This window comes from Antrostomus carolinensis, unplaced genomic scaffold (genome assembly GCF_000700745.2).
Source record: "Antrostomus carolinensis isolate BGI_N321 unplaced genomic scaffold, ASM70074v2 scaffold35414, whole genome shotgun sequence".
Classification (NCBI taxonomy): Eukaryota; Metazoa; Chordata; class Aves; order Caprimulgiformes; family Caprimulgidae; genus Antrostomus; species Antrostomus carolinensis.
In genome coordinates, this window is record NW_010312001.1 from 1 (window position 1) to 15,353 (window position 15,353).

A 15,353-nucleotide genomic window follows, 5' to 3' on the forward strand; every position below is an offset into this window, starting at 1 on the left:
TAACATCCCCTTTCCCTGCCTTCCCTTTAAATCGTGACCCGTACACTCTCAGTTAGCTTCTCATCTGTCTCCAGGTGGAGCTCCATACACTCCAGCTGGTTGTTGACATAGAGGGCAACACCCCCTCCTCCTCTCCCCTGCCTGTTGTTCCTGAAGAGCCTGTATCCTTCCATTCCAACACTCCAGTCATGGGAGCCATCCCACCATGTCTCCGTGATGCCAATCGGGTCGTATCCCTGCAGGCACGCACACATTTCCAATTCTTCTTGTTTGTTCCCCATGCTACGTTCATTGGCATAGAGGCTTTTAAGTTGGGCCCCCAGTGGAGTTGAATCTGTCTTGTTGGCTGGAGCGGCTGGAATCCCAGTGCAGTGCTCTTCAGGCATGTAACTCTCAGATTTATTACTGGCAGTCCCAGTTATGTCCCCTTCCCCCTTCCAATCTAATTTAAATCTCTGCCACTGAGCCGCTCTAATTCTTGCCCCAGGATCGTTTTCCCCTTCTGAGACAGGTGTGTCCCATCTTTTGTCTGTAGCCCTGGTACCATGTAAACAGCACCATGGTCAAAGAAATTGATCAAAGATAAATACAATCTAACAATATTAGCAGGAAATAATGTGAAATATAATTTCCATGTGCATTCTTAAACACATAGTATGTGTGGAGAACAGGTAAGACTTGAACATGTGAGTGGGAGCAGTCTGTAGTGTGTAACTTTAAGCTTTTGTTTCAAGGTCTAAGAACCCAAATGACAGGAAGAAAATTTTTCTGCACACTTGCAGCTACAGAGCTTTTCAGTAGGACTATTTGAATTTCTCTTTCATAATCCAGCCTGAGGCAAGGCCTGTGCTATGGTGGTCCATCAGTCTACTATGGAATGGCAATTGTGCTCCTTTTTTTTGTTTCCTCCCTCTTGTTATGTATGTGAAATAGCATCAGTTTTTGGGGGGGTTTTTTTAGGACAGTTTTTCAGAATGAACTAAACTTTGAACTACATGTGCCTGAATGAAGCCGGAATCGTTAAGTTGGTAAATTAACTTTTCCTAGGGCAAAATAAATCATCTTCTCTAGCTGTGGAGAAGATAAACTTAGGAACTGGTTGGTGGTTTTGGCCCGGAATCTTTGATTACAGTCTCTTTCCAAAAAAATGTTCTCGTACTAGGTGTACTGGAAGAAGCTGAATTCTACAATATTACATCACTAATAAAACTGGTAAAGGACAAAATAAGAGAAAGAGACAGCAAAATCTCACAGGTGAGGTTGTTTTCTAATGTGTTTTTGATTATTTGTTCTATGGCAAGTAGTGGGTGGGTTCCATTTTTTTTTCCCTTAACTATTCATTTCCCAAGTAAGATACCAAATGGCTGCCTCCATCACTGACTGAGCTGGTACAATTAATACACAAAAGATTAATATTCTTAACTGTCAGTACCTGCTAGTCTGCTCACAAGGGGCACAGGCATATGGTTCCAGTTCTTGTTCAAAACTTTTGAACATTCTTTTTCAAACATTCTAAAGAATTGTTAAAAAATGTCTAGTAGTAGTAGAATTTGTCATAATAACATTTCTGGAAATAATTATTTTGGAAAACGTCTTTTGTAGAATATATTTTTCTCATACACAGTCAAATATGCTGAATATGATGAGATTGCCTAGCTACAGTATGACTACTGTTTATACTGTGTGTTTATGCAGCATATGTAGCCGTGCTGTTTAGCTCCTGTCATACACTTATGTAGCAAAGTTAGTTTCTTTGTTTGGAGTGCTTGGTAGTTGAGAAGACTCTGCCTCTTCTCATAGCAGCTCATTAATATGATAGAGAAACTGATAAGTAACTATTCAGGTTTATTCTTTAACTCTGCTATTCTGGCCTTCCCTGATAATTGAGTCTTCATGGAGATATTATAAGCTCATGTTGCCATATTTCTCTTGAAACCAGGTTGTGGGATAGCAGAGTGCTCTGATAGCATTTTCTAAAGGGTTTCAGCTGAAATGGTCCTAGTTATTCATTGCTCTGGATGGGAAACTTTGGCAGGGAAATAAAGACATTTTTTAATATGGCCTGACATTCCTTAAAGTTAGCTAGGCCTCTGCAGAACCTTAACTTTGTTTTTGAATGATATGGTTTGCAGCTACATGGAACAATAGGTTTGTCTTAAGATTATTTTGTTACAACTGTTAAGTAGCACTTTTAGTCCCTGAAACGTTAATGAAGCATTGAGTCTTCTGCAAAGTGATTCTTAACAGATGAAATTTCTTTCTTTAAAAAAAAAAAAAAAAAAAAGGCAAGGTGTTCAAGGTGGTGTTGCTTACCATTTCTAAAGAGTAAGGGCAGCTTTAGAGAAGTTACAAACATAGTGAATTCCATGCTGTATTGAGCATCTTATATTTCTTCTTCAAGGTGCCAGTCAAACATGTGTACAGGGTGCTGCAGTGCCAGGAAGAGGAACTCACTCAAATGGTTTCCACAATGTCTGATGGCTGGAAATTTGAGCAGGTAAAAAAACCCATATGGGATATAATTTAAAAGTCTTATACAAATTCAGTTATGTGAAAGAGGAGTATAAAGTCAATTCTATGCATCTTTTTAAGTGCAGTCATTTTCAGAAATTGTATAGATAAAGATATGCAATTAAGTTAAAATTTGAAATTTGTGTTCTTATTTGTGAGAGAACAAAGAAACTGTAGCTTTCCAGGAGGTAAATTGTGCTGACTTTCTATAAAAACATCTACATCATATTTGAAATTTAATTCCGTAGTGTCTACACACAAACATTTAAAGGGTGAATAAATGGAAATTAACTAATACAAGTTTCTATGAATGATAGGTCAGATATAAAGAGCTCTAGGGAAAAGAGGTGAGCTTGGGAGATAAATGTTTGTCAGGCCTAAACAATGATTCTTCAAATAAAGGACTAATACACATAGGAGGGTGAACTTAATCAGTGTGGATATGAAGCTGAGTAGGTGTGAGCTATGTGAATGTTTTAATTCTTTGCACTACATGAAAATATCTTTGTGTGTACATTCAAGAATACATGGTAAAATTGCAAGAAGGTCTTTCTGTTATCTTTGCTAATCTCTGTAAATAAGAAACTAACTACGTGGCCTCTTCCTCCTTCATGTTCCTAACCTACCAGAATATTTAAACTGCATTGGAGCAATGAATCTGTTATCTCTGGAGTGAGACAGAAGTGCTCAGCCACCAGCATCTTTTTCAGTGTTTGGTGCCAACTGTAGGAGAGATTGGAATAAGCACAAGCCTCTTACCCTGTGCAGTCTCACTCTAATAACAAAACAAAACAATGTTTTTTAAAAGTATGGCACACAAAGGTAAAAGAGGATGTTTTGTTTATATTCTATGAAATGTGTAAGGTGCTGGTGTCATAGAGACAGCTATGGTGGAATAAACTAAACCAGCAGAGAGAGAACTTCTTACGCTCCCGTTCTCCAGCTCAAGTATTACCAGGTCTGTTTGGCATGCCAGAAGCTGAATGTTGTTTAAGTCCCTGAAAAAAGCTCTCACTTAATGCACATGACTGGTTTTTGACCAGTGCATTGACAAAGGTTTTTTGACAGTCTTCTTTGTAATGAGAAACTAGTTTTCATTACAAATAGAGATTCATTACTTTCTAACAGATGAAATTATACTATGGCTTTTACCTGTCCTAAAGCGTTGTATTCTTTGGGGACATTGCATTTGGGAGTAATACTGCTTTGACAGCGCAACTGCTGAAAGATCTATTATAACCTCTTTTAGAACTTAGAATCTCTTTTAGAACTGGAAAATTCCAGTGGTTTTCTTGAACAATATGTCCTTGTTTCACCCAACTTTCTCCCTACTTCCTCCCTCCCCCATGTTGCTCTCTCTTGGGCACACAGTTTGAAGTAGATAAACACAACAGCTGCATGGTCTCATAATACGCAGCTTCTCATTTCCTCAGACTAGGCTATTCTCTCCTTTGCTTGTATTGCAGACCTGCTTTTAGCAGACATCATTCATTTGAAGCATGGTTAGAATATTCTGTATAATCTCCTATTTTTTGTTTTAATGTTAAGATTTGAAAACTCTGTAGCATTTCTGTAATTTTTAATCTTTTCTAAACCTGTGTTGCTCAGCAGTATGCTTCCTTCAGAAGCAGTCTTTAGGGTGGCACCTACTGTGTTTTTTACATACTATCATTGGCGGGATAGAAGTCATCAGCTTTTTCGGAGGAGTAATATTCCTGTGGGTTCAGAGTCCCTGTGGTCTGTACCCCATATAACATGTTTAAGTGGTTGGTTTTGATCAAAAATATTTATTTCCCCTTAACATTTCAAAATCTTACTGTAAAATACAATTGGATGTGGTGATTAAATAGGAGTGGAAGGTGTTAAACTTCTGGAGCACTTACATGAATGTGTTGATGCTCTTTTCCAAAGAGTACAAGTGAAAGCACTGCTAGAATACTGCAATTATGTATCAGACCCAGTCCAAAAACTGCTGCAAACAGTTTTGCTGCCTCACTTTTGTGATCTCAGTGGGTTATTTTGCCGGTGATTTTTAGCTTCAATTATTACCTCTTCAGGCAATCAGAAAAAAAACAATATTTTGGTAATACTGCCTAATAAGAAACTTTGGGCTATACAAAATTGCTACTTACAAAGGTTTTAGACAGCAGTGGTATGTCAGTTGTGTAAATTTCAATGATTAGTGTAACCCTAGTCTGTTACCATAGTGCTGTCTTAAATCTGTTCACTATATGAGGAGGATGGTATTTAGCTGCTGCCTTTGAAATTGTTCACATAACACATAACAATAGCATAACAATAATTTATTTTTCAGATAAAAATAAATTTACTGTTCCTGAGCCTTCTGATCAGTAGTAATTTCCACTTTCCTCAGAATAGGTAGTTATTGTCTAGTTCTTCACACTTAATTTAAAGCTCTAATATAATCTTTCTCAAGTGTACTGACAGGTTGTGCTTTAATTTAAATGGGCTAGGAATTGCCATGTATTATTAAGATAAAATATTTTTTATAATAAGTTGAGAAATTTAATTGCAGTTATTCTAAGCTTTTGAATTATTAGATGCTTGACAAATGTGAACAGAGTTCTTGATACTGATTTTTATGGGAATGAAACAGACAATTTTTTCCACTCCAATTATTTTCTTGAATCTTCTGTAAATTACCCCCTCTAAAACCAATTTAGAGCACTCAAATTTTTTACCTCTATTTGACTTCATATGTTTCCTTAGCTGTATTTTGTTTGTCAGTATCTGGAACACGATGAAGCTCTTTGCCCAGGCTTGATATATTGCTTTACGTAACACCTTCCATTCTTACATCCACATTACCTTGGCAGGTGTAACAGTAAAATAATACTCACTTTCATAACGCACCAATCTTTATGTTTTTTAGAGTAGCTGGCTACACCACAGTGATATGGGGAGTTTTATGACTTACTATCAGTAATTCTTAACTTCCCTTGAAATTACAAAGGGCTTTGCAACTGTGTCCATGAATTTTAAGTATATTGAAATGAAAGTTGTAGCTTGATAGCAGCCTGTTCTCATGGCAAATAACCATTACCTGAACATTTGAACTCATCTGTTATTTATGCGATTTGGATAATGGTATGTCCTTCAGCTTTACAAAGGTTTCTTCTTGTGTTTTGCTTTGATTGGTTATTTCAGCTTGTCAGTATAGGTTCCCAGTACAGCTGTGGCCGGGCCCAGCAGTCAGAGTATCTGCTGATAGTGTCACGGGAAGTGAAAGTGGAAGAGAGATGCTTCCAGAAATGCTGCAGTGAGGTGTGTCACACCATTCTTTTTGCCCTCACACTGATATGCTTGGCCTTCTTGCATTTCTGCTGCTTTCAAATCATTCCACTTTATTCCTGGATGTACAGCACATAGTAGTTTGTGTGTATTTGTGACTCACTTTTATTTATATTAATGGTATTTCATTATACATTATGGATGTTCATATTCTAAAAATAATTTTAAAAAACAAACAAACCCCCCCTAGTTATTTAGTTAAAGGTTTTTCTTAGGAAGAGTTCTTACCTTCTCAATAGGTAAGTTCTTTCCCTTAAGACTTCCTCCAAAGTTAACACCCTTTGATCCATACCTGTTAAGTAAAAGTGGTGGAATTTAAACATTAGGAACCCTGTAAATAAAGCTTTGAGCTGACTGGGTTCAGAAAGGGACATTTGTGTGTTAATCATTATTCCAGTTTGAGTGTATTTCATCCTCGTAATAGCCTGTTAAGTTCTGAGTTCAAAATCTTTATTTCTGGTAACTGAGAGCTTGACTGTTTTTTTAGGTAGATGAAATATATTCAAACTGGAACAACGAACAGCAGATTTTTTTTTTTTTTTTTTTTTTTTTTCAGAAATAAAATATGGAGGAGTGAGGGGAAAACAAAACCAGCAGTTTAAAATCTTGTCTCAAATTGAAATAACATCTTGGGGTTTTTTGGCTTGATTTTTTGTGGGTTTTTTGTTATGGCTTTTTTGTCCCCCTTGGGAAATTTTCTTGAAACCCAAATGAACAATCATAGCTTCACTCACTGACTTTTTAGGCTGTCTCATCCTTCCTGCTCTCCTCACCCTCAGATCACTACTGTTTTAATTGCTATGTTACTTCCCAGTGTTCAAGAGTTTGGGAAGGATTTTTTGCTAACCAGTAACACTGGAGGCAGTTTCCAGTTCTTTACATTGCTGAATTGTCTTATGTGAGTTGATTTGGGAACATCGTGTTCTGTAGTATTTTTCATCAATAAAGTAGTTGGAGTACTTGTTCCTCTTCTTGCTATATATATGGTTATTCAGTCTGAAAGATCAGTGTAAGGTCATGAAGATAGCATGACAGTAAAGTGACTTGATATGAGCAGAACCTTACCTATCAGTTTACATGGACACTTAGCCATGCAGTTCTTCATTTTAAACCTGGACTGTTGCCTAACTATATTCCAGAATCTGCTTTCAATGTACCAAGTGCTGTTTCTTGCAGTTGTATAGGTAACATTTGGAATGTGGAATTCATGCACTGGGTTTGCAGACTTTCTGGAACTTGTGTAGGAAGTGCGGCCTGCTGTTAAGGGTGGGTAGGGTACAGGCAACATGATGTTATTTGTGTCTTCATGTCCTAGATAGCTCAAAGTAAAATTCAGCATAATAAAATGGGAGATGGGGGAAGACAGTGAAGAAATGAAGGCAGGTATTAAAAAAAAAAATCTGGAAGGGAATGAATTTTCCTTCCTCCTAGACTTGAAGTCTGACAATTGCATTAAGAAGACCTGAAATAAATATGCTTGCGGCACTGGTGTCAGTCATCAGTGCTGAGTTATCAGCTGATGTGTAGGTATATTTATAGCCTTTTGCAAATCCTTTGACAAGGCAGTAGAGTGAACGAATTATAACTCTAAAAGGTGCAGAGGCCATTCATACAACTTGATTCTGTAGAAAAAAAATGGAGGGAGGACTTTCTTTTACTCTATCGTTAGCAAGTATAATTAAAAAAAGACTAGCTTTCCAAGACAAGCTTTCTAGTGTACAGAGAGTTTCCTATGTCTGAAATAGAAGCAGTAATATTCAAAGTATAACAGTATTTAAATTAGAATTTGAGAATAATTGTTACAAAATTCGCTCAGTGTTGAGGATCAAACCATCACAGAAAGAGAAGAAAATTGGTAGTCATGGAGTAGAAGAGTTCATAAATATGAGTAACTCCAGTGGGAAGCAGAGAAAGAGGGATGCTGTTTGTGCAAGCTGGAGTGGTTATCTGTGATGGTAATACTATTGATAATTTGTCCTGTAAATGTACTATATAGATTCTGCATCAATATTCTTAAGCCAGTATAGAAAATCTGTAGGGCAAGTTATTGAGATGTGGCTGGTTTTGAGATCTGTCTCAATTCACTTAGGCATGAAATTTATTCACTGCAAAAAATAAGGTTCCTAATAAGTGATGCACCAGCAATTTTGCCTGTTCATAGGGATATTTTTAGGTGTACAGTCATTGATTTAAGACAGGAAGAGATTCATATATTTTGCTGCCAATGAGTAACTTGATGCAGGAATAATTTGACCTATTCTCTCAGCTATACCACTTTTATCATTTTGTTTTCTTAAACAGACCTTTTTGAAAGACACAGTTATCCTCTCACAGAGCTGCAGACTTAGGAAAAGTTCTGCAGAAAGTTACTTGCCCCTGAAATAATTCTTAAATCTTTCCTCTTTGAAAACAAGCCTGACTGTAGTTAGGCATCAGGTAGTTTCTGTCCACCTGTACTTATGCCAAACCGTTGAGGTTTTTTTTAAGCTTTGCCCTTTCTCATTGTCATCTGTTATCTTAAAAGTTCAGGCTTTATGAAACAGGAACTTCCATGTTATTATTTCTTTGTCTTTTCAGGAAAATCCTGACCTGTATTGGCACATCAAGCAATATAATGCAAATAACTGTATTTCTGTTGATGTAATAATAATAATAATAATAATAATAATTTCCATTCCTGCCTTTTTTAGTTACAACTGACAGCCTACTAGTGTCAGCGCCCTTATTCCATGCAAAAGGTGAATGGGTCATGAACTAATGAATTTTCTGTGATAAGTAACATTGGCATTTTCCTATGCTCAGTTATGACACTTCTCGGGCTCACAGGGACGCTCAAGCAGGATCACACTACTTTAGTAAGCAGTGTAATGAAAGAAGTAATGGAAGGAAAAAAAAAATGAGGAAAAATATGTACATGCTTGTATACGTATGTAATCATACAAATCTATGAAATTCAGTTTCAGAATGTTCTTTTTTTCCTTCCTTAAGTTCTTGGTCATCAAAACTCTCTCTACTGTTTAAGATCCATGAGCCAAAACGAGTTTGTCCTTTCAGAAAGTCTTGAGAAACAGTAGGATGGATAATCTGAAATCCTTTCCCTGTGCATCGTAAAACATGTTTTGCAGGCTTCAGATTACTCCTCTGATTTGTTGTGGTTTTGGGTTTTTTTTTGGTTGGTTTTTTTTTTTTTTTTTTTTGGAAGGGGAGGGGCAGAGACAGACAGACAGACACAGGGTGGCGGATCAGCATCCTTTTTGAAGTGTTTCCAGCAACACTGGGAACAATGGGGTGACTTTTGGAATACAAGGACTAAAATATTGCCTTCTTTCTGATCATACTTTCTAACCCAACAGTTCAGTTCTAATCTGCCATCATTTTCTGTTGCTTCTTTTTCTGCCAACAGCCTCATTGCTGCTGATGCATCTCAAAAAGTTACAATGAAATTTCTAGCACGGTCTTGATACTATGCAAATAATACATTCTTAGTTGCATGCATATGGTACTGCTTACAAGAGTATCAGGTGTTGGAGTTTCGAAGAATTTGTGTTTAATGTTGCAAAAGCGACTTTATCTTGAAATGCACAAGCTGATTAATAATGGCAAAAAGTCATCCAGATGTGTTGCAGTCAGCTACGTCAGTAGTCCTATCCAACTAGTTAATAAGTAGTCAGTCTGTCATGTCTCCTAAAAAGACTTATGTGCAAAAGGTCAGCTTATTTGGAATATGAAGCTTTAGTAAGGTATGTAAGTAGCTATCAACTGAAGACCTATCAATCAACCTTGTTGAACCAGGATTGATGATGTGGCTGATGTTTGGATCTTGTATCATATCTACTTTTGGAGAGGTCATTTATTTCTTTTGAGTGTCAATGAGTAAAGTATTTTTCTTTCTGGTGACTGTTACTATAGCTTCTCTGATACCAAGTTCTTGCCATTCTGCAAGACGAAAAGTTGACTGTATACTAAATCAAATCACACACTTGAATTTTATTCTTCAGATTTCTCTTCAAACAAGGTGAAATATGCGTTGCTTTGTTTAAACACGTATCCAACTTTATGAATGTTTTCTAGCCTTTAATTGGTTTAAAAATACTGTTTGAAATAGTCCTACATTTTACCTCAATAATTGAAGCAGTTACTCTATTTGTATTACATGGTTTGTAATTACTATATAGTATATAGGATAAACTTTATACCACTTTAACAGGCTTAGAGACAACTTAGCTTTTTTTTCTGAAAATTTGTGCATGATATTTTTTGCTGATAGGGAAGAGAATCAGCAAATCATCTCTATATATGAAGTAAGTCTGGGTTGATTTTTCAGCTTTTCAGTGGACTTAGTCCATTTTGTGCAACTAAGCAGCAACTTACTTTATGGGGTTTGTAATTCTATATTACACAAGTATATTATGGTGCAGGCTGCAGAATATCCATTGTGAAAGATTATCTATCTTAACATCATAAGATAAATGGTGCCTTTTTATTTCAATGAGGATGTATTGGTGCTTCTAAAAAACCTGGGATTTTGTAAATTCATTACATAGTTTTTGTGGAAAAATGTCTTTATCACATTCATTTTTGAGCAGCCTGTGTTCATTACTGACAATGTATTTTGCAGAACTAAAGTGAGATTAGGAGTGGAGGAGGGAGGGACAGGTTTCTGTTGATCACACCTAGACAGTGTAGTTAAAGCAGGTAGTTTGGGACTGCTGAATTTTGATTGCCAGTACTGTTCACTGAGGGCTGAGCCTTGTATGCTGTAATACTGTCAGGATATTACAGGGTATTATGTCACCTAGGCCTGGCATTGAGTTGGTTCATTGTGCAGACATACTGCCTGCTGCTCTTTGTAGATGTTGGCTCTGTCTGTCTGTGGAGGTGCTTGCTTGGCTGTCTTACCACAGTGCTGGAACGTCTGAGCATCTCTCTTGTCTCTCTCCTTAAAAGTACAGTGAGACTTTATTTTCTCCTGACAGTGCTGTATGGAAGCTGCTTTTATCTTTGGTCTACCTTCCACTTTTATTGGGGGAATAACCTTACCCCTCACCTACAAATTCTGGACCAAGATTTCATCTTGGCTGCATCTTCCCTGCTTTAACAAGACTTTTACTCTCTTTAGTGCTCTGCTAGACTAATGGCAGTACTCAGTTTGTTTTTAGACAGTGTTTCAGGTGCTATTGCCCTAAAAACCAAGTCAAGCCTTTTCTATGGGGCCATTACCAGGGCACTTTAATGATATAATAGAGATTTAGCAGTAGAACAGCATTACCGCGTGTGGTGGTGATTTGGTAGGTAGATTTAATATAAGTTTTGGTAATGACATTTCAATACAGTGTATTTGTGCAACAGGTTGATTTTTAGGACAGATCTGTTTTGGTAGTAAAAACACCATACATTATCTTGTCATGCTTTTGAAATAAACCTTTAAAATAAATGAACCAGCTATATCTGAATTGATTCTGACTTGGAAGGGTAGGCTATGTAAAACTTTTAGCATTAGGTAAGTGTACTGTGTGTGAGTTAAGACAAGGTACATGAAATTTCTGCCATTTGATAAACATGCTGCATATGAGGTAGTACTGATGTTAATATATCCTTCTTTCTCAGTAAATTGTAATTTATCATTCAATATTGACACTTGTAGTAAACTTTTAAATATGTCACATTTCATTATACATTGCTTCTGCTTGTAGCGCTTCCTTAGTTAACTTCCTTGTAGCAGTACATATGAATTTCAGGTGTTAATCTTGGTGTCCCACCATGCTTTGTCTTGCTGTTTTCCAATCAAATGCAACTTTACTCTTTGTCCACTCAAAATATGTTTTAATAGAAGTACCATTATTTTCCAATCAAATGCAACTTTAGTCTTTGTCCACTCAAAATATGTTTTAATAGAAGTACCATTATTCTGTAAGTAAAATGGTAGATATCTCTTCAGGCTAAAGTGCTTCCTGCATGCAGCCATTTGCATGTTAAATCATGCCACATTAAAATACCACATCCAAACTTATTAAAAAATAACTTTGGAATATGGAAAGGTTTCCAGTAAATAACAGAAACGGGGAACAGGCTACTTCTTCACTGGCCTGCCTCTGTAACCTTTTTTTTTCACAGTGTAATCATAACCATAAATCATTAATTCTGTAAATGTTTAAAATGAAAAGCTATGTTTATCTTATCATCGAGAGTGTCAACGTGCTTGTCAACATCAAAGCATATTTGCGTTGAAGTGGAGAATCATGCTTCAGGCACAACCAACAGTCTGAAGAGGGAGGAGTGTTTATACTAATAATGAGAATTTATGGAATTTGTTTTATGTGGAAATGCAATTGATGTTTTCTTTCCCTCCCCCGCCTCATCTTTCAGCTGGTCAGTATTGGTTCTTCCTATAACTATGGCAATGAAGATCAGGCTGAATTTCTGTGTGTTGTTTCAAAGGAGTTGCATAACACTCCCTATGGCACAACCAGTGAACCCAGTGAAAAAGCAAAGGTAAGTTACTACACATTGGACTAAAGAAATGGTATCAAATTGGATGGGCTTCACTCAGTCATGCTAGGCCTGCCTCTGTTCCTGCACCATTATTTAATTGCCTTTTTCCCCCTCACTCATGACTAATAACATTTCCCTGTCCATTGTATGAGGGACTGTAAATGGTGCAGTCAGCATGCATTTGTTATACGAAATAGGTTCTTTAAATATAGTACTCTGTACTGGTTTTGTTTCTTACACATTTGAATGTTTCCTTGTTATGCCACTGGTTCAGTTGAAAACTGTTTTTCTTGCTTGAGTTCAACTGAAGAAATCTTACTGTCAAGAATTGAGATTGTAATATGCTCTCTCTGAAAACATAGTCATGTGCAATATGTTATAAAATGAAGGTATTTGTTAGCTTAATATTTTCAGGTTTCTACCTACTTCTCTTTATGTTCTGTAACCAGCTTTACAAAAAGATTGCAATGGGCACAATATCTTCGCATTTTACTCAGTTATCTTTCAGAATTTATACAAGGGAAAATGTAAACTCACAACTGAATAGTAATAAAGCAGACCAGTTATGTATGTAAGTGTATTTTTCTCTTCCATGCATATTGAGCAGTTTTTATCATTGCATTGTTGCTTTGAGATGACTGCAGACAAACTGGTTACTTCTGTAGTTGGCTTAAAAGCTTTTAATTTCGTATATGTAGATGGGAAATAATTGTTAAAACATCAAAGGTTGCTTTTTCAAGACTTACCTTCAAAGAAAATTAATTTTGAAATAGTGCTAATAACTGATCTGGATCTTGGCACTGAGGCCTCAAATAGATAAAACTTCACTACTTTCTGTGCCTTGTAACTTGGTTATGCAGCTACACATTTTTGTAAATTGCACTATAAAAATACTCCAAGCTTTATGTTGGATTCTTAGTGAAATGATTAATTTATGCTCTTTTGTCACTGTTGAGATAAAACTTCCAAAGAGTTGTAAGGGATTGATGTAGTCAAGGGTAAACAGTGAAGCTGGGTAAGCCACGACTTGCTCTTTCCAAAACCCTAGTCGAAGTCTGCTTTTGACAGGATGCTTCAGGAAAACTTTAAAAGATGACAAGTTAAAGAGGTGTGTGGTAATAATTTAGGGCTGAGGTACGTAACTGAAATAAAACATGTATGTATTAAACCCTAAATACAAAAGCTAGTTCAGAGAGCTGTACAACTCTGTAAATTCAGTAACCCTGAGAGAAGCTAAATCTTAAGGTTTCACCATTGAAGTGCTTCATCATTGTTTCAGAGAAGAGAGCAGAGCATAATTTGACCAGAGTGATGAATAAGAATTACTGTTAATTTTGGTTGGAGATAGAAACATTCACTCCTTTTGTCCTAGAAGAGTTGAGCTGCTGCTAGCAATTAATGAGAATACTTAAAGAATATTTTTTATATATATATTATGTATCTAATAGATCAATTATATTTTAGTAGGTATATGTTGTGCCTGGAAAAACAAAACAAAACAAAACAAAAAAACAGAAGAAAACAAGCAAAATTCTTGGTTGGGAGGTTTCAGACAGCTGTGTTTTGGGATCTTGACTGGACCTTGGGAGCTGTTGTCTCAATAGTTCCCTTTTAGCCAGTGTTAATCCTCTAGTCTGCAATCTGTTCATTAGTGTCTGAGTTGATCTTCATGAGGTTTATATGGTTTAAATTCTGGTATCCAATGATATGTACAGAATAATGTGTTCATGTACTGGGACTGACTTTTAGAAGCCATGAGAAGGTTTTCCTGTTACTTTTACAGCAAGGGTGGATTACAGAAAACAAAAAACTGACAGTATGTAATTTTTATTGACAAGCATTTCAATTTTAATTAATAGTACTGGACTTCAGAATAGGAAAAAACATTTTCTAATAGCCCATCTAATCAAGCTTCACCTTCATTCCTTCGTAGAGACTTTTTTTCTTGTGTTTTCTTTTTTGGAAAACAGTTTGCATAGTAACTTAGTAGTTGACTTCTGTGTAACCTTCAAATACATCTAAGTGAAGGAAATTAATGGCAATTTGGGACATTGACTTAAATGGTTCCAGTGGCTTTTACTGGTAGCCATGGCACTACTGAAAGATAACCTGTATTCCCAGAAGCATTCATCTCTTTCATACCGCTTTATTGACCTGTCACTCTTGGGACAAATCACTAAAGCTTGTTCATAATGTCTGCATCCAAAGTTTAGATTCTCAAGTGCTGTCCTTTCCCATCTGTGGCAAAGAGTTCATGGAGTTTAAGGTATCAGCTTTACAGTTTCTTTTAAATTTTCTCTATAGTTATGGTCTCTGTTGTTATGTTGCATGGCACTATTGGCTTCTGTCTGCTGACTTTAGGACATTTGAAAAAGGAAATTTTAATAACATCTGTATTGTTCCTCCTTGAAATTGTTTGCTGTCATACTTTCTTACAAAGAGTGGGGGTCCCAGACAAAAATAAATAAATGTCGTTCTCAGATGCTTCAAGTGTAAGTGGACTGTACTTGTTGGAGCTCTGACTCACTTGCAATGTCTTCTTTTCCCTTCCTTTCTCTATACTTGCTGCATGCTGCATGCCACTCAGAGTGAGGATGAAGAAACGGATTACGATATGAATGACTCAGATTAAGTGTAAATGTCATGGTGAGCACTAGCTGCCCTAGGATTTTACCCAGATGCTTTAATGCCCCATCCCATTCCCACTAGTACTGTCCTTTGGCTAGTCCTGGTGGTGTGTGTTTGTGATTATAGTTGTGGCATGGTTAGCAAAGATAGAATTCTTGTTCTGGATATTGCTTCTTTCACAGCATAATTACTGTTGCTGTTATGAGCTATATTGTGGTTGATTCCTTTAAAGCTTTGCTGAGAAGAAAAGTTCTTCATGTAGACTGTAGGCTGAGAATTGCTTTTCATTTTTATTTTCTATGCACCAGCTTTTCTGTCAAATATTTTTTATATGTAGAGGCGTCTGATACAAACTTACAGTATACATTTTCAGTAAATGTCTGATTTGGCAATAAAATAGCAAACTTGAC

The 15,353-nt window shown here is 36.5% G+C and overlaps 1 protein-coding gene across 1 annotated transcript; it reads left to right on the forward strand.

The window, feature by feature from the left end:
• Nucleotides 1–1,162: 1,162 nt before the first annotated feature.
• On the forward strand, nucleotides 1,163–14,947 carry LOC104517716 (BTB/POZ domain-containing protein KCTD5; the record flags this gene model as incomplete). The annotated part of the gene is made up of 5 exons (XM_029084729.1): nucleotides 1,163–1,254; nucleotides 2,402–2,497; nucleotides 5,680–5,796; nucleotides 12,190–12,315; nucleotides 14,903–14,947. Coding segments are annotated over 5 exons (476 nt in total), but the record flags the coding sequence as incomplete, so codon positions are not given.
• Between the last annotated feature and the right edge of the window lie 406 nt (nucleotides 14,948–15,353).